This window comes from Myotis nattereri (genome assembly GCF_964212035.1).
Source record: "Myotis nattereri genome assembly, chromosome: 17".
Taxonomy (NCBI): Eukaryota; Metazoa; Chordata; class Mammalia; order Chiroptera; family Vespertilionidae; genus Myotis; species Myotis nattereri.
This window is the reverse complement of record NC_138092.1, coordinates 51,687,819-51,705,526: the sequence shown is the minus strand read 5'-3', so window position 1 is coordinate 51,705,526 and position 17,708 is coordinate 51,687,819. Positions and strand designations below refer to the sequence as shown.

Genomic DNA, 17,708 nt, shown 5'->3' with positions numbered 1-17,708 from the left:
ACTCAGAAATTTGAGCTGTTTTCCTTCATTTGACCAAAAAGCAAACAGGAAATTTAGTCCCCAAATAAAAGCAAATTCTAGAATATAGACCAAGCTTCTTATAAATAAATTTAGCCCGATCTTTTACAATTCATCATCATCTTTCCCTTGCCTGGAATGCTGCCACTCAGCCCCCGAGCCCCACCCACGTCTGCCCTGCCCCACTTACTTCCTCACAAGCCTCTTCATAATGGTCAGCTTCTGGGGGGTGGGGGGGCTCCTAATCCCTTCCTGACAGAAAGAGATCACTTCGTCCTGGCGCTACACCTGTGTAACTCACACCTCTGCTGGGTGTCCATGTGATCGATAAGCCTCACGGACCCTCACTCTCCACCTTCACTAGAGCCGCACCCCTCAAGCCTGTGACTGTGTCTGACTAATTCAGACATAGAGTGATGGCCCACAGAAGCAAGCACTCAGGAGAGAGGGGGGGATGGGGGGGGGTCTCACAGCACCTGACTGGGTTATAGTTCACATATAATCAAATGCATGCATATTAAATGTAGACCACTGAACTTTGACAAATAGAATACACCCAAGGTAAGCACAATGGTAAGGGACATTTCCAACACCCCAGAAAGTTCCCTCCTGTTCCTTTCCAGTCAACTCCCCGCAAACTCCCAACCCCACCCCGCCACCCAGAGGCCACCACTGTTCTGATGTGTATCCGCATGGACCAGCTTGGTCTGTTCTTTCACTTCATAGAAATGAAATCAATAACTATGGATTATTTTGTGTCTGGCTTCTTTCTCTCAATAGAGTGGTTTTAAGATACATTCATGTCATTTCCCACGTCAGTTGTCTGTTCCTTTTGTCTGTTCCTTTGTATGAATAGGCCATAATTTTAACTATTTTCTTGATAACGGGCATTTGGGTTATTTCCAGTTTTGAGCTAATTATGAATAAAGTTGCTCCACAGTACAACACAGGTCTTGATGTGGACATAAGCTCTCAGTTTCCAGGAGTGGGGTGTTTCTAGGAGTGGGGTTGCTGAGCCACAGAGTAAATACCTATTTAACTGCGTTACACAATGCCCAAAGGCTTCCTGAAGTGGTTGTAACATTTGCAGTCCCATCAGCAATACAGGAGTACCCCTTGCTCCATCGCAAGCCCGGGAGCAGGCAGTGGTGTGGCCTCGGTGTGTGGCAGAGACCTGCTGGTCTTCACAGTGAACACGAAGCGAACGTTGAGGAGATGACGTGCACACTAATGTGGCACGGCAACCGGTGCCAGCACGGCTCCCAGTTAACCAGGCAGCTCGCTGTGTGTACTAAGGAACTAGACTAGCCCACCTGTAGCATTCCTGCTTCCAGCGGCTCAGTACGTGCTAACGTTTCTTCCTAACCTGGTGTTTACCATTACAATGAGGAGTTCTGTTGTCCAGCATTTTCGAGGCTGTACATCACTAGGACACATGCAGCATTTCCTTAAATTCAAAGCATTTGAAGGTGGAGGGGATGCGACAAAGGAGCCTGCTTCTCTTCTTGAAGAGAGTGCGGGGTTCCTGTGAGCTGAGAGCCCCGGCACCCACAGTGGTGATGGGACCGGCTCAGCTCTGGTTTCAGATGCTTCCCTGGGGGTGAAGTTGCCTCTTTCTAGTGACTCATGAGGGTGTTTCAACTTTGTTCAAATAATAAAGGCGTAAATGCCAAAATGTTAAGACAGAAACCTGAGCTCATTGCCAGATTTCCATAATAATACGAGCAAGGCTTTTTCTGGGACACTGCCTGGGGACAAAGGAATGGACTAGTTGACATTCATAAACCCTCTAGTATGATTGTTCTGTGAGATCAGGCTGGGCAAAGCAGGAACTTTCCATAACTTGCCATACCTGGAATCACATAGCTGGTAGTTCTCCACAGAAATCAAGTGAGGTGGAGAATTTAGGAAGTAGCTGATGAATTGAATGCAGTAATTTAACTCAGATATAGAACCCTACAAGAAAATTCGCTTAATAATTCATTAGACAGACTTGATAATAATTATCAAAATTCACTACATTTGTCTAGCTGTGTAGAGACAGTTTGCAACCACTCATAACAGTGTCAATTGTTTTAAAATTACATACAGTTTTAAATGTAGGCTATTTTTGGTGAATATTCAAATTAAAATATATTTCAAAATATTCAAATTAAAATATATTTGCAAACCTTAGGTATAACTAAGTACCTAGCAAGGGTGTGTTTAAACTTCTTCCCTTTAACACATTTACTTGTTTGATGGGACATATCGGATGCCTGCAGGTGCTGACGGCACAGCTGGGCCCAGCAGGGCCTGTGCTGCTCACCTAGTCTGTAGCTGGGGTCAGAGCCCAGCTGTGCTGCTCATTAACTCTGTAACTTCAGGTAAATTACTTGGCTCCTTAAGGTTTCAACGTTTTTATATCGGAGGAAATAACTGACCCTCTGATAAGGCCTGATGAGCATTAAGTGAAATAACACATGTAATGGGACAGACGTCAATGTCTCTGACATCGTGTTTGCCGGGTCATCCAATAACTGAATAAATGAGCACAGGAATCTACAAATGGGTGGACACAGCATAATCTGTGGTTCAACTAGTACATGACCTATGAGCAACTTTGCTGTAAACATACGGGAGTTAGGATAAGGTTTGGACTTGTACTGCCTGAGAGATTTGACTAAACATTTTAGAGATAATAATTCGACAAGGATGTATAAAATAGATGCTGCGATCCTACTGTCACGGTGTGGAAGACAGGACTCATTTCAGAAGAGACTGAAGAGTTATGACAAGTCGTGGCCTAAAATTAAAAAGTAAAAATAAATTAAGCAGAGTCTGTGGGCTGGGTGTCAGTGTTATATCAATGATGAGTCCCTGACTGGGAGGTTTGAACGGTGGTCACATAGGAGTGTCCTTGTTTGGAAACACAGTGGACACAGGACATCATGTTTGCGGCTGCTCTCAGCCAGTTCAGGAAAAGAATGATAATTAGTTACACACAGGGAGACAGAGGGAGCAAACACAGTGAAATGGAAAATGTGATCCAACTGGGGGGCCTTAATGACCAGACACTGATTTCTTTGTAGTGTTCTTGTAACTTTTCTGTAAGTTTTAAATTATTTCAAAGTAAGTTGGTTTCTTTTTAAATTTCTAACAAGTGTGTAGGGAGATTCAACATGAGGGAGATTTATAAATCAATTTCAGAACTGAGGTTCAATGAAACCTGTGATTTCTTTGATATCAAGAAAAATATGGACAACATTATTCACACCAGTGCTCTGCTGGGCTCCTGATGGCCCCCTGTGGGTGGGCTTCCCCTGCCCACACACTCTTGAGTAGCCATCTGGACTCCAGGTGCATTGCTCACCACCTCCTCTGGCCAACCCCGAAGTCATTACAGAGTAAAGCCTGCTCCAGGGCTCAGACATGCTGGTGCGAACGAGAAGGAAGAAGGAAGAAGGAAGGACAGGGAGCAGCAGGAAGAATCAAAGAAAGGAATGGCTCATCCATGTACTAAGCATAAGGGAAGTTAAAGGGGCGATAGCACCTTAATAAAACAGGAAGTAGGAAGAAGCTTCTCAATTGGGGATAAAGAAGATAAATTTGTTTCTAAGTACATTGATCAGAAAGCGATCATAGGACATTCCACATTAAAACCCCAGCGGACTGTAGGAATCTGGGGCTCAAACCTACAGGTGAAATAGACTCTGGATTCTAACTAAAGAACTAATAATACTCCTTCTCCGAAGATTTTCAAATTGCTCTATATTACCTGTATCCCTCAGGCCTAAGAAGTGAAATAAAGCTTTCACCGTTGGTCAATGCAAGTGTTGGGAAGCAATGACATCCTCACATTGGGTCAAGGATCAATACACTTGCTTCACACACATTGGCATTTGAGATACACATTGAGATAACCAACAGCTATTATCATAAACCAACAACCACTTTCATTAGCAATTGGGTGTATTTTTCATCAGGACTAAGAACATCTTGGTATAGCTCAGAAATTCCTAAAACATTAGGTTCAGATCATTGATAAATTTAGAATATAGGGGGAAATCCAGGGGAAAGCAGTTTAGCCAGAGAGCTAATTGTATATAGACAATCTTCTTTAAGAAATGCACTTCTAATCTCCTTACATAACAGTAGATCATGATGTTCAATTAACCAAAGTGCTTTCATTAGCTCACTGGATGATAAAAGATCAATAAATAAGCAATGATAGTCCATACATAATTGGAACCAAACACTGAAGCAGGCCTAGAATGAAGAAACTTCCGTAGTTAGCCCCCAATATTCATGCAACAAGTTCATCACGACTGGATTACTGTTTATGAAATACTAACATAAGGATTTTTTCAAAACATTTATTCTATTAGTCACAGTCTAAGCCAATATAGCATTCATTAGTCACAGATGCCACTAGTTAGTAACAATCTCCTGAAGGCATTTTCACCCTTCATATCTGTTACATTCACTGCTCATACATTTTAATTATAAATTGAAAGCAATAAGCATTTCTACTTACCGAAATACTATATTTAAAATCACTTTAGTCTCATGTCAGCTGAGTGGCATTGCATCCAATCCCATTACACCTGCAGGTGACTGAAAACATCTAAATAGTCTAAATTTGTCATCCCACTGGCAAATACTTCTAAATACTGTGCTACATATTTTATGATGGAAATGTCGCTAAGTATGAGTTGCTATAAATCCACTTGTAAGATCCTTCAATGTCATCAACTCAAGCAAAATAAATACATTTGGAAGTGTTATTGGATATTTACTTTTTGAACTTAGTGTTTTGCTAAAATGAAAAGAACATTAAATCAGTGTCTTTGGTTCCTTTTGGAGGCAATATGGACTATGGTTCATATTTAGTTTGAAGAAAATTGTGTATGTACTTCCTAGTGCCCTTCAGAAACACACTCTGTGTTACCCCTTTAATTAATGAGTGTTTGCTGAGCAGATGCTTTTCGCACGCCTTGAATCCAGGAGCCCGCGTAACCTTCCCCAGGTCCTTCCCTGTCTGACCGTGAGAAGTGCTCTCAGTACCCACTGCCCTGCCGTTCACCTCTGCGGAGTGGCCAGTGGCCAAGCTCTCATCTTCCCCTGCAAATAGAACTCCCCCCAAACCTGGGGAAAACAGCTTCTCACTATTTTGATTTAAGTTATTGTTTGAGGTTATCTGCTATAAACGCCCATTATAACTCAGTGGTCACTCTTTTCCCATTAATATTCAGATTTTGAAAATTTAATTCAGAAGGATCTCAAAGAGTAAGTTAAATGTTGCTTTCTTTTGTAGACTTAGGGGGAATGTACCCTTAGCTGGTAGTTTGTTTCCAATAGTCTGCCAGCAAAAAAGAAAGTGCAGCCCATGCCAGCAATCGCGGTTGGAGACATGCTAGAAAGTGCTCCGCACCCAAAATCCCCCTCGGGTGGGATGTCTGAAACCCGCCCTAAGCATTCCTTCCCAGGGAGCGGCACTTCTCAAACTTGCTTCCTATTAAGTGGGAACTGTATTATGGACCCTCAGCATCGACTTGAATGACTTTATAGGAATAATATGCAAATACATCCCAGCCTGAAACGAGGGGTACACTCCACTTGCTGGTATCTTTGTTGTTGTTGTTGGAAATCCTTAGGGAGGACATCTTCCCATTGATTTGTAGAGAGAGTGGGAGGGGGAAGGGACGGGGAGAGAGAGAAACATTGATGTGAGAGAGACCCCTTGACTGGTTGCCTCCCAAATGCGCTCTGACCAAGGCCAGGGATCCAGCCTGCAGCCCAGGTTACATGCCTTTGATTGGGAATCAGACCCAGGACCCTTTGGCAGGAGGCCTACTCTCCAGCCCCTGAGCACACCCGCCTTCTCCATACTGGGCAGCTAACACCTGTCTGCAAACTTAGCATAAAACGTAAACATCCGATTGCGGAAAAGCCCCATGGGCTGGACAGCACTGGCCGAGGCTGCTGCTAGTCCCTGAGGAGCGGGCGGCTGCTGGACGTGGCTCCCTCCCTTCCTCCCTCCCTCCTGTCGGGGAGACCGGCCTCCCAGAGGTCCCAGGCCCAGGAGACCTTCAGACAGTGCGGGTGGCGGGCACGTGGCGGGAGGACTGCAGAGCCTCGCCCAGGCCGGCACAGGGGGCGCCAGGCTGCGGGAGCATCGGTGCTGCGCGTGCTGTGGGCAGAACCGAGGAAACGCACATTTGCTTCCGAGCACCAGGCAGGCAGGTGAGGACGGGGTGTCCGTCCAGGGGCTTCCCGCCCCGCCGAGGCCGCCTGTCTCTGCCCACCCAGGCCGTATCTGCCCACCCGGCCCATCTCTGCCCACCGGGCCCATCTCTGCCCACCCAGGCCGTCTCTGCCCACCCGGCCCATCTCTGCCCACCCAGGCCGTCTCTGCCCACCGGGCCGTCTCTGCCCACCGGGCGGTCTCTGCCCACCCGCAGGCGCCGCGGGGGCACAAGTGACAGGTCCGCCTGCGAGGCGCTCCCCCCGTTGGGCACAATGGACCGCAATGCCTTCTGTGTTTACTTCCTGCTGGACCCCTGCGGGGCAGGAGTGCAGGTAATTTTTACAATTTATGAAAGGAATAATTCAACGGAACTGTCATTATCTAGATCCGCACAACAAGGAGTCGCATATATGCTTTCATGTTACTTCAGTGATTTGTAAGAGAATCATACACTTGTAAGAAAAGTGATTTTCTCCAAACACTGTCTCTCCGATTCTGGCTGAGTGGGCTCCTGGGCGCTAAGCACAGGACCTGGATGTGCCCGCACTGGCGTCACTGGGGCGGGACCCGCTCCAGGACAACCATCGGGGGAGGGCCTCTGGGCGCAGACCGGCCAGTGGAGACAGTGTGAGGACCGGGAGAGAGGCGGACAGTGCCCTCCCTCCGGCCTCAGGGGGAGCCAGCCCTGCAGACACCGGGCCTCAGGCATCAGCCTCCAGCGCTGGAGAGACACGTTTCTGTTGAGTCTCTGTCCGGCGGTGCTGGCTGAGCAGCCCTGCTTAACTCCCGTGTAGGCTCCTCAACCTGCGGGGCGTTTGGGCGCCTACAGTGGGAAGCCATAGGTCTCACTTTTCATCATATTTCTAAGAAGCCCATTAATCTAATCAAACGATAAAATACCGATGCCTGGAAAAAAGAAAAATGCCGCCAGAACGGAAAGCAGAAACAATAGCTACTTCTCAGGCAGGACTAGAGCTGGGCCCTTGGGAGTGAGTGCCTGCTGCTTTATAATGTAGGACTTTGTGCATGCTCCATTTTTTTAATCATTTGCATGTGTTACTTTGATTAACATGAGATAGATGGAGATGGATAATGAGAAAGAAAAAATACACCAGTTAGCAATTTGATCATATTTAGTTCAGATCAAGGATAACGTTTTATTCAATCCTCTACTTATAAATATTCTCAGGGCATTTTGGCTCTCTCAAGTCCACGAACACAGATCAGATTGCCCAAGCAGACGTGCCCTGCTGCTCTTAAGCCAAAGCCCTGACGATTGCCTCCAAGAATTACCCAGAACAAAATCGGATTAAACAACTAATTGGCTTGTCTTGTAATGAAAAGAAAAACAAAGGACATTTCTCTACCTGAAGACAGGCTCAGAAGAGTAGAAGTTTCCTGAACCACGTCTCCAGTGTCCAAGTTGCTGACAATGAAATTCAACAAGGTGCAGCCGAGAGGAGGGGACGACGAAAATAAACAAGCCCCCAACCCCCGCAGCTCGCCTCTGCGGCCCAGGACTCAGGTATGCCCTTACATTCCTGGCTGGGCTTTATTCTCAGCACTGGGGGCCCAGTGCACGAATTCATGTACCTTGAAAGGAACTGTGGGTTGCAAGGCTGTGGTGGGCACAAGGGTGGGTCTCAGCCCATCCTCCACACCCCTGCTGCCTCAGCCCCCGGTCTCCTGTCTGCTGGCAGCCCCGCTCCCACCGCCACCACTCGAACATGTTGACGGTGCCACCCCACTTGCACCTGCTGATGGCACAGAGTGATTGGGGCCAGCGCCAACAGTGGGTGCAAGCGGCGGCTGCTGCCTGGATTGCCCCTCAGGAGCAGGGGGAGGTAGAGAAGCTCTCAGGGGCGATTGGGGCCAGCAGCTGCCGCTTGCACCTGCTGATGGTACTAAGCGATTGGGACCGGTGCTGGGCACTGGCAGCGGGTGTGAGTGGCGGCGCTGGTGCCAGCAGCAGGTATGAGCACCCAGTGGGACTGTGGCACGTGGGAGCAAAGAATTTTCAGTAACCACCAGAGACTCGCCCCGATGACAGTGATCGGCGCCCCGCCTTGGTCTGGTGCTCCAGCTCACCTGCTCCACCATCCCACTGCCACCAATGCCCAACATGTTCTGCGCTCTGCTGCCTGCTGCTGATGCTCGCCATGTTCCGCGCACACCCCCTGGTGGTCAGCTCAGTCATAGCGACCGGTTGTTCAATTGTTCCACCATTCAGTCTATTTGCATAATATATATATATATATATATATAGGCTAGAGCAGCCGTGGGCAAACTACAGCCCCAGCCCGCGGGCCTGATCCGGCCCATTTGAAATGAATAAAACTAAAAAAAAAAAAAAAAAGACCGTACCCTTTTATGTAATGATGTTTACTTTGAATTTATATTAGTTCACACAAACACCCCATCCATGCTTTTGTTCCGGCCCTCCTGTCCAGTTTAAGAATCCATTGTGGCCCTTGAGTCAAAAAGTTTGCCCACCCCTGGGCTAGAGGCTAGGTGCATGAAATTAATGCACAGGAGGGGGGTCCCTCAGCCTGGCCTGCACCCTCTAGCAATCCAGAACTCCTGGGATCAGGCCTAAACTGGAAGTCAGACATTCCTCTCACAACCCAGGACCTCTGGCCCCTAACTGCCTCTGCCTGCCTGCCTGATTGCCCCTAACCACTTGCCTGCCTGATCGCCCCTAACCCCTCTGCCTGCCTGCCTGATTGCCCCTAACTGCTCACCTGCCTGCCTGATCGCCCTTAACCACCTCTGCCTTGGCCGCCGCCTCTGCAGCTTCATCCAGAATGACATCCAGAATGACATCCGGAAGGTCATTTGGCTGTCTGGTCTAATTAGCATATTACACTTTTATTATTATAGATTCCTCATCTGGTGATGGGTCTGCCAGACCCTGTGATACATAAGACTGTGCCACGCTTCACCCACAACCATCTGGGTCACGTACTGTCTGTCTTTGGGATTTATGTATACTGTATCAATTTGCTCTAAAACAGAATAATAAATGTTCAGAAGTCTATACTGGGGTTTGGAAGACCAAGTAAGACTTCTCATTGTTGATTTCACCTCTGTCATCATCCAAATGAAGTCATCTCGTGGATGTGACCTTGGCTGTATGATTTAGTCTCAACAGAGAACCTCAAACACCCTGGTCTTATAAACTCTGACGGATCAGGAACTTCTCCCAACCAGGCGTTCTCTGTCAGGAGTAGCTGTCCTGGAGCCTTGGCAATGTCGGCAGACACTTGGTTGTCCAGCTCAGGCACAGGGATGTTCCTGGCACTTAGTGGGTCGAGACTAGAGACACCCTAAACTTCTAGGATGTACACACGAATTACCCAATTCTCAATGTCAGCACTGTCCTGGCAGAGGGCCCTGCTCTGGACAGAGCTTGTTGTGAATACTAAGTCTACTCATTGCAAAATGGAGAGAAGGCCTGCTTGGTAGCCTTGTTAGCAAATGAAAGATGTACACATAAAGTTGATGGTAGGGACTTCCCAGGTGACTATTATTATTATTATCATTAGTGTTAGGGTCGCCAAAGGAGGAACGCACGAGGCCAAAAAGAGGTGAAGAATTATGAATTTATTAGGTCATCTGGATACCCAGATGGGCTGAGTTCCAAAATGGCACCAGCCCCCAAAGACAGGGAGTCAGAGGTTTTTAAAGGTGGGCTTTTTCTGGGCGGAGAATTCTCTGTGCAGGTCTGGGTTCTGGGAAACTCTGGAGGGGAGAGATAATGGTCTTAGCAAGTGGAATGTGGTCTAAGCAAGTGGAATGTCCCTTGTGAAGTGGCCTAAAGGCCAGTCCCAGGAGAGGGGTATCAATTCAATTCTTTGATCAGACCGAACATCCAGCCTTTTCGGTTTATGGAATAGGAACAAAGGTCTTATCTTCTGTATTTACTTCCTGCTGAGGGGGGACGTCAAGATCTCAGGGGAATGGACTGTGAAAGCAGTGGGCTGGGGAGGGGGCGGCAGCATGATCTCCCCAAGAGACAGGCTGGTGAAGACTCGAAAACGGTTCTGTTGAGTGATTTGAGGTAGAAGCTGGTCCTGAGGCTGCCACAGCTTCACTTGTCTGGTTTTTCTGCTTTTCTGGGCCTGGAGCTGAAATACAGCTGAGGCCTAGATGTGATCCTTAAGGAGGAAAAAATCAGGGGTCTAAGCTGCCTGACTGGTGATATGAAATGGGAGGATGGTTACCCTGGGGGTGAGGTTCCTGCTTTCCCAGTTCCGCCCCTTGCTAGGCATCTGGGGCTTTCTGCTCTGGTAAGTCACTGTACCTGGCCCATCATCCTTGCTCTGGGGGTCAAAGGGATGATGAGACCTGGGCACAAAAGGAGGTTATGATGGTATCGAGAGGTGGTTTTTTCTGAGTACAAGTAAGGCGTGTAACCTGGTGGAGACAGACTGTTTTAGACATTTAATATTACTGGGGCAAAAGCTAGAAGAACAAGAATTATGACAAATGGTCTGGTGCAAGGAAAGAGACACTAGTTTTGGAGAGTTGTAGTCTAACATACCAAAATGAGGTTTTTCTCAAATCATTTACTCTTAAGTGCCCTTGGTTTGGGGAAGATAGGGTTTTCTAGGTGGCTGCAGACAGCTGCTTTACTATCTCAGTTTCCCTGTTCTGTTTGTCCTGGTTTTCTGGCCTGTGTCATTTATATAACTTCCTTTTAACATTTCTCCCTACAAACCTTCTATAACTTTCACAAATCTTCTTACAACTTTCCGCAAACCTTTTCTTTCAACTTTCACAAACATTCTTACAACTTTAACTCACTTTTTTTCCCCTTCAGAATGCATGTCCATGCCTTATGCCTTCTATTGTCAACTCTTAAACCTGAATTTTCCAATGATAACCAAAAAGTAAACAGCCAACATTTCTTACTGACATTTATGAACATTCTCACTTTCAAGAAACATACCTTTAACAAATCACAAGACATTATATTAACAGTTCCAAATGTACTTTATAGATTTTTCTGTTACAAAAGCTAAAATCAGGTGAACTTAAAACTTGTTGAAATATTTAGATGTTTATCATTTGAACCAGGATTGCTACAAAGCTTTTAAGTTGCCAGAGAAGATTTTGGAAAATTAGGTATAGGCATTGAGGCTGGAGAAAAGGCTGAGGGGTGCAGATGGAGCAGGCCCTGCAGCCTGTTCTAGGAAGGCAGCTTCCAGGCCTCCGGCCACTTAGATTTAAAACTGCCACATTTTTCCTTAGAGTAACATGCTAAGGTTTGGGTAATAATGAGTTCAGCTTCTGATCGTAGCCGGACTGTTAAGTAAGGGTGGAGGGGTGAGAAGGTGCTGAGGTGAGAGCAGATTTTTTAGAGCATTAAAGGGGTGAGAATGCTGGCCTTGGGATCTAAAGGCTCAGTGAGTGGTCCCTTGCTCAGTGGGAGACTAAAGTTGGGAGCCCAGAGGTGAAAGTATCCAGCGAGCCCAAGAAAGGAGACCATTTCCTGTTTAGAGGAGGGGACAGTCATGGAGGAGATAAGGCATTTACAGTCCAAGGAATGGCTCAGCCTTGTGGGTGAGAGAGTGAAACTGAGGCAGCTGTCTGTGGTTTGGGACAACTGGACTTTATGAGGGGTACATGGTGGCCCTGGCCGGGCACTGAGGTAGAATGAGAAAAGAGTGAATGGGGGTATCTAGTAAGATGCAGTGTAGAGGTGAGGTGACTAATGGCTGTGAGGGGACATAATAGAGATTGAGGAGTGTACAAGGGTCCCAGCGAATATGGGGAGGGCAGAATAAATGGCCCCAGTGTCCGTTAAAAAGGAGATCGGCTTACCTGCCACCACAGTCATTACCCGAGGCTCTGTCCTGGTGATGTAAGTCTGTGGGGCCCTGTTGGGGCCTGGGCAGCTTCAGTCTTTGGTGGCCAGTCCCAGGAGGTCTGGGAGCTCCAACCCAGATCCAGAGGGTGGCCGTGCTGGACTGGCTGAGGTCTGAACTGGAGGGGCCAGACTGCAGTCTGATTTCCAGTGGCCTTCCTTCCTCACCTTGGGCAGGGCCCAGGCGGGGGTTTGAGCAGGACTTGGCTCAGTGTCCTTCCTTGCTGCATTTGAAGCATGGGCCCAGACAAGGCTTAGCCCCTGGCTTACTATCGGTTGGAGAACCGGCACTTCATTTGGGGTTCATGAGAGCGGTGGCTAGGAGCTGAAAGGCCTTCTTCTGGGCTTCAGGCTTGGCCTGATCTCACCTTTGTTTTTGGATTTGGATCTCCTCATCTCTATTATTAAAGGCCTTAAAGGTCAGGTTATTAAGGTCTTTTGAGGGGTTTGTGGACTTGTGTCTATATTTGGAAGTTTGCAACGTATGTCGGGGACTGCTTGGGCTATAAAATGGGTGTTCAAAATAAGGGCTCCCTCTGGAGAGGGAGTCTAAGGTGGTCAATTTCTATAAGGCCCCTGTGAGGTGGGAGAGGAGGAGAGCTGTGATTCGGTCAGGGCCTTGAGTGATTTCATTAATTTTGTCATAATTGACCACAATGCCCTCAGTTCCTGCTGCCTCCCTCAGGGGTAGAATGGGCGCAGGAATAGAAGAGGCTGTTGAGGGTGGCCTCTTTGCGTGGCCTGAGAGCGAGTGTTCAGTGGGAAAGGCTGTTTTGGAGCTTGCATTCTTGGGATTTGGTCCCTCAGGGGCTGGGGGAGAAGGTGGTTGCTGGTTAGGAGGGTCTGGGTTTTGGGAATCTACTTACTGCAGGTGAGGGAGGTGTAAAGGGGTAGCGGTCGGTGGTCTGCTGGCTCAAAAGTAGATTCAGAATCAGAAGTGTTGTGGGGTGATGTTTTGAGTGAAGGAGAAAGATCTGATGAGTACAGCAGGGCTGAGAGAGCGGGTTGGGACTGTGCCGGGGTCCAACCCCAGCAGGTCCAGGGATCCCCAAAGGTGAGGACGGAGTCAGCGAAGAAGGAATGTCATGGAGACAGCGTTCAGTTGATCAGCAGCCTAGCCAGGATCTCCAGCCAAGTTCTGGTCTGGATCTCCAGCGAAGTTCTGTTTAGGATCTCCAGCCAGGTTCTGTGTCCATGGTCTCTTGCTAGGTTCTCCAGCCAGGTTCTCCAGGTTCTCCAGCCAGGTTCTCCAGCCAGGTTCAGTCACCAGGTTCTAGTCAGGTTCTCTTGACAATTTCTGTAGTCAGGTTCAGTCCAGGATCTTTTGCCATGTTCTCTCGCTAGGTTCTATCTCTAGGTTCTGAGGCCAGTTTCTGTCCAGGATCTTTTGCCATGTTCTCTCCAGCGAAGTTCTTCTGTCCCTAGAGAACGTTCTGTGTAGGTTCTGGGCCTAGATTCTGTCTCTCTCTCTCTGTTTCTTGCTGTCTTGTTACATCTGTATTTATACCAGTTGATTCAATCCTATCAATCTCTATTACAAAGGTTAGGGCGTTTCTTATCTCCATTCCAGGGAGTAAAGATTATGTAGCTTAAGCATGATTGTTCATAGTTAAAGTGATTAATTACCCGCCTGGCACTTAGTTAAGAGGTTTTATTCCCTCCCTAACTTCAGGGGAAAATCCCTACCTGGGGAAACAACCTTTCTCAGAGACCTTGGTTAAAACACATAGTGCCAAGAAGGTAGCAAACATATTAAGAACAGTATGCCATATATGCCAAGTCCCTTGAAACAGCAAGCATGGACCGGCTCCCGGTAGGACTGGAGGGTAAAGAGGCCTGGACAGAGGGAGCCTCTGACCATTTTCTATTGCGGTGACAGCAATTATGTAACTTGTGCAATGTGGTAAAATTAAAAGCGCCGTTTTCAGGCCATTGAGACTTATTATCTAGCTTATGTTGTGGTCAAACAGTGTCACACACAAAAAATGAGGTGGTTGGGCATGATCTCCCCCGCAAGTGTGCAGAGGGAGTGGGCGTGGCCCACGAGAGAGGAAGGGTGAGTGACAGACCACAGATCCAAAGGTGACTGTTTAGGGCAGGCGTTCTCGCTGCTAAATGAATCACCACAAGAAACGAGAGGTGACCCTCTGGACTGGGCGTCCCCAATCCAGAAGGACCCAAAGCCGAATGTCTGAGGAGCCTTCTGGCCTAGCGCTAGGACTTTTGAGAAGTCGGTGAGAGAGAGTGGGCAGAAGACTCGAGATGAGGGGAATTGTGGGACGTCACTCACCTAGAGATGACTGGCCGGCGTGGGATGGAGGGCTAGCGATGGAGGATGAGAGATTCCCGATCTGGTGTCCTCCTTGGTCGGTGTGGGCAGGTCCATACAGGAGGGAGGCCTAATCGAGGCCGGCAATGAAGTCACCCGAGTAGGATGCAGAGGTAAACCCAAGTTGAGCTGCCACTGCCTACTGCTCTCCGAGTAGCAAACTTGACCGAAGCTGGGACGATGGCTCCCATCCTCATGGAACCCTCTCAGGTTTCAGTACCAAATGTTAGGGTCGCTGAAGGAGGAACGCACAAGGCCAAAAAGAGGTGAAGAATCATGAATTTATTAGGTCATCCGGATTAGATGGGCTGAGCCCCAAAATGGTGCCAGCACCCAAAGATGGGGAGTCAGAAGTTTTTAAATGACTCTATGAGGGCTTTTTCTGGGCAGAGAATTCTGGGAAAGTCTGGAGGGGAGATCTGGATTCTGGGAAAGTCTGGAGGGGAGAGATAATGGTCTAAGCGAGTGGAATGTCCATTGTGAAGTGGCTTGAAGGTCAGTTCCCAGGGGAGGGACATCGATTCAATTATTTGATCAGACCTAACAATTAATATTAATCACTGTGTTTCTATAACAGATTTAAGCCCAAAGTGATCATTATATGATCACCAGTCACTTACCACTGTCTACAGAACTTCTTTATGAATTCCTCACTAGATTCACCTAAAGAGCTGCGTGAGGTCTTCAGAGCAGTCATCATGCTCCCATGGGGAGAAGTGGGTGGAGGTGGTCAAGTGCAAGCAGCTGCACATCAGGGACCAGAGGCACAGGGCCAATGATTCCATTAGAGGAGCCTGGGGCCCAGAAACCACCGAGACGCCTGGGCATTGGCCGTAGGAAGGTTGCTGTCCCGTTCAGTTAACGGTGGCTCCTCGCAATGGGAAGGTGAAGAGGGGCCCTGGCCTTCTCTCTAACCCAGCGGTTCTCAACCTGTGGGTCGAAACCCATTTGGCGGTCGAACGACCCTTTCACAGGGGTCGCCTAAGACCATCCTGAATTTCAGACATTTACATTACGATTCATAACAGTAACAACATTACAGTTATGAAGTAGCAACAAAAATAATTTTATGGTTGGGGGTCACCACAACATGAGGCACTGTATTAAAGGGCCAGAAGGTTGAGAACCACTGCTCTAATCGGCACTTTAAACGTTATTTATTTTTTAGTTATCTTTATTGTTGAAAGTATTACAGTATTATAGAAGCCCCCTGCCCGACCCCATGGACTCCTCCACCGTTCCCGTCCCCTCTCCGGGCCGTCACCGCACTATTGTCTGTCCATGGGCTGTGTTTACAAACTCACACTGTCACGGCTGTCGAGCCGGGTCCGTCCCTTCGGCTCGCCGGGCTGTGCTTTTCCTGGGGAAGTCGTGGTTATGTTCCCCCAGAGCACAGAACAGCAGCTACAACGCAGCTGACAGCAATGCTGTGCCAAGCCACGTGCCCGCCTGCTGACCCTCCCGGGGGAAGGGGCCGGTTAGGAAGGCTGCTCACACAGCCAGCACATTGCAGAGCCCGGATCGGACCCTGCTCCTGGACGCAGCCCTGAGATCCCAGGCACGAGGCCTGCTGTTCAGAACAGGAGGAGGGAGCGTCATGAGGAATCAGCTTCCCCAGTGGGGGAGGGGCGACGGAGAGAAGGCGGAGGGAGGGGAGAAGCTTCTGCACACACAGGGGTCCCCAGAGGGGCCTGGACTGGACCCAGGAGGGGGCTCCCGGAGGCCCCCGGTGGCCCTGGGTGCTGTCAGTCACATTCAGACCTTGTCACGTTTGAGGAATCAGCTGCATCGACTCTTTCCATGAACATGTGGAAGAACAGTTTCTCTGCAGTTGCAAATGTTGAATGTTAAACATGACAAAGTTAAAACCATGTTTTCCTCCACAGAGACACCTCCTAGACATTGAAACAACACTTCTAACCACAGTATTCTAACTACAAACAGAGGGTCAAGCCCAATAAGAAAACATCTATGAATGAGTCAATCAGTTTACATTGTATTTTTTAAAGTGTCATGTAAATATTTAATTCTCGAACCAAAATGTTTTAGATACTTCACATTTACCAATACCAGCTAAGTCAGAACTGCGACCTCCACTCACCGAGCCCGCCTCTCGTCCCCCAGAATCAGGCAGCGCCAGGACGGGGTGTCCGTGACAGCGCCCGACGCGACAGCACCTGCTGGCGCGGCTTTGTCTGCTTTGAAGTGCACCGGGGGTCGCTGCCTTTCCCGCCTCTCGCTGGCCTGCCAGTCACCTAAGAACAGCCGCTTTGTCCAACACGCGTGGCTATTGTGAGGCTTCAATTAAGGCATCTGGTTAATTGGCCTCCGAGTTAGAAACGTCTCTGACACACAGTGTCTGTGTGCGACACCCCACAAGAAGGCCTAACGCCCTCAGGCCCCGTCCCTGCTGCTCCCTGCTCTCCTCCGCACGCCTTCCCGCCGGGCCCTCCTGCGCAGGCGCACCTCAGGCTTCCACTGGCCGTGCCTCGCTGCCTGGGCTATTTTCTCTGCCTCGTCCATCTGCAAAGAAAATCCCATCATTTTGTAAAATCGACAGTTGCCTCCTTTTTGAGAGTGCTCCCCTTCCCTCTACCCCGTAGCCTGGAGCACAGCACCTTTCCCATCTGTCCTACAGCATCGTCTCACCCCCAGAGCGCTTGGCTGCAGGGACATGTTGTGTGTCTGCTCCCCCTGCTGCACTGGGAGCACCAAGGAGCCCGCTTTCCATGTCCTCCCAGAGCCGGCTCTCCTCTCTCCTCATAGGCGCACTCTCAGGTGTGCACTGTGAGGCGCACTGACATGGGGGAAGCTTAGCCAGTCAGACAAATGGTGAGGGCGGGGCGCAGGAGGTCACGCAGGGAAGACAGCAGCGCAGAGTGAAGGCACTGAACACTCTCTCCTCCCGTCATTTTACCTTCTTGCCATAAAGACCCAGACCAGGACAAGCCTCGGGCTGCAAGAGAGGAGAGCCAGGCCCCGGAGGAAGGTGCGCCCTGGGAGGGGCGGCAACCTCCTGCCGGACGGAGTGTGCCTGTGGCCAGCTCTGCAAGGGCATGGGGGAGGCTGATCTTTCATTGCTGGGCAGAAATGATGGTTTTCACTGTGTCATAAACAAAGGGTCAATTCAGGTGATTGATCTGATGATGGGATGAAAAACTGTGTTGTATCTTACATTCAACTTCATCTTTGTGTGACTTAGTCACGTACAATCTCTATTTTGCTTCTCAAAGGGAGAAAGCAAAAGTGAAAGGACGTCTCTC

At 48.7% G+C, this 17,708-nt stretch overlaps 2 protein-coding genes across 2 annotated transcripts in view; one reads left to right on the top strand and one right to left on the bottom strand.

The window, feature by feature from the left end:
* CNBD1 (cyclic nucleotide binding domain containing 1) overlaps positions 1 to 16,885 on the bottom strand; it is a gene marked incomplete at its 3' end in the record, with an annotated part of 195,662 nt that extends 178,777 nt beyond the window's left edge. The window contains exons 1-2 of the mRNA XM_081111520.1: positions 16,547 to 16,885; positions 14,407 to 14,680 (exon numbers count right to left, since the gene is read on the bottom strand). The remainder of the gene's footprint in view (positions 1 to 14,406; positions 14,681 to 16,546) is intronic.
* CNGB3 (cyclic nucleotide gated channel subunit beta 3) overlaps positions 6,520 to 17,708 on the top strand; it is a gene marked incomplete at both ends in the record, with an annotated part of 113,793 nt that continues 102,604 nt past the window's right edge. The window contains one exon of the mRNA XM_081111518.1: positions 6,520 to 6,579. Coding sequence (XP_080967644.1) covers positions 6,520 to 6,579 — 60 coding nt within the window. The remainder of the gene's footprint in view (positions 6,580 to 17,708) is intronic.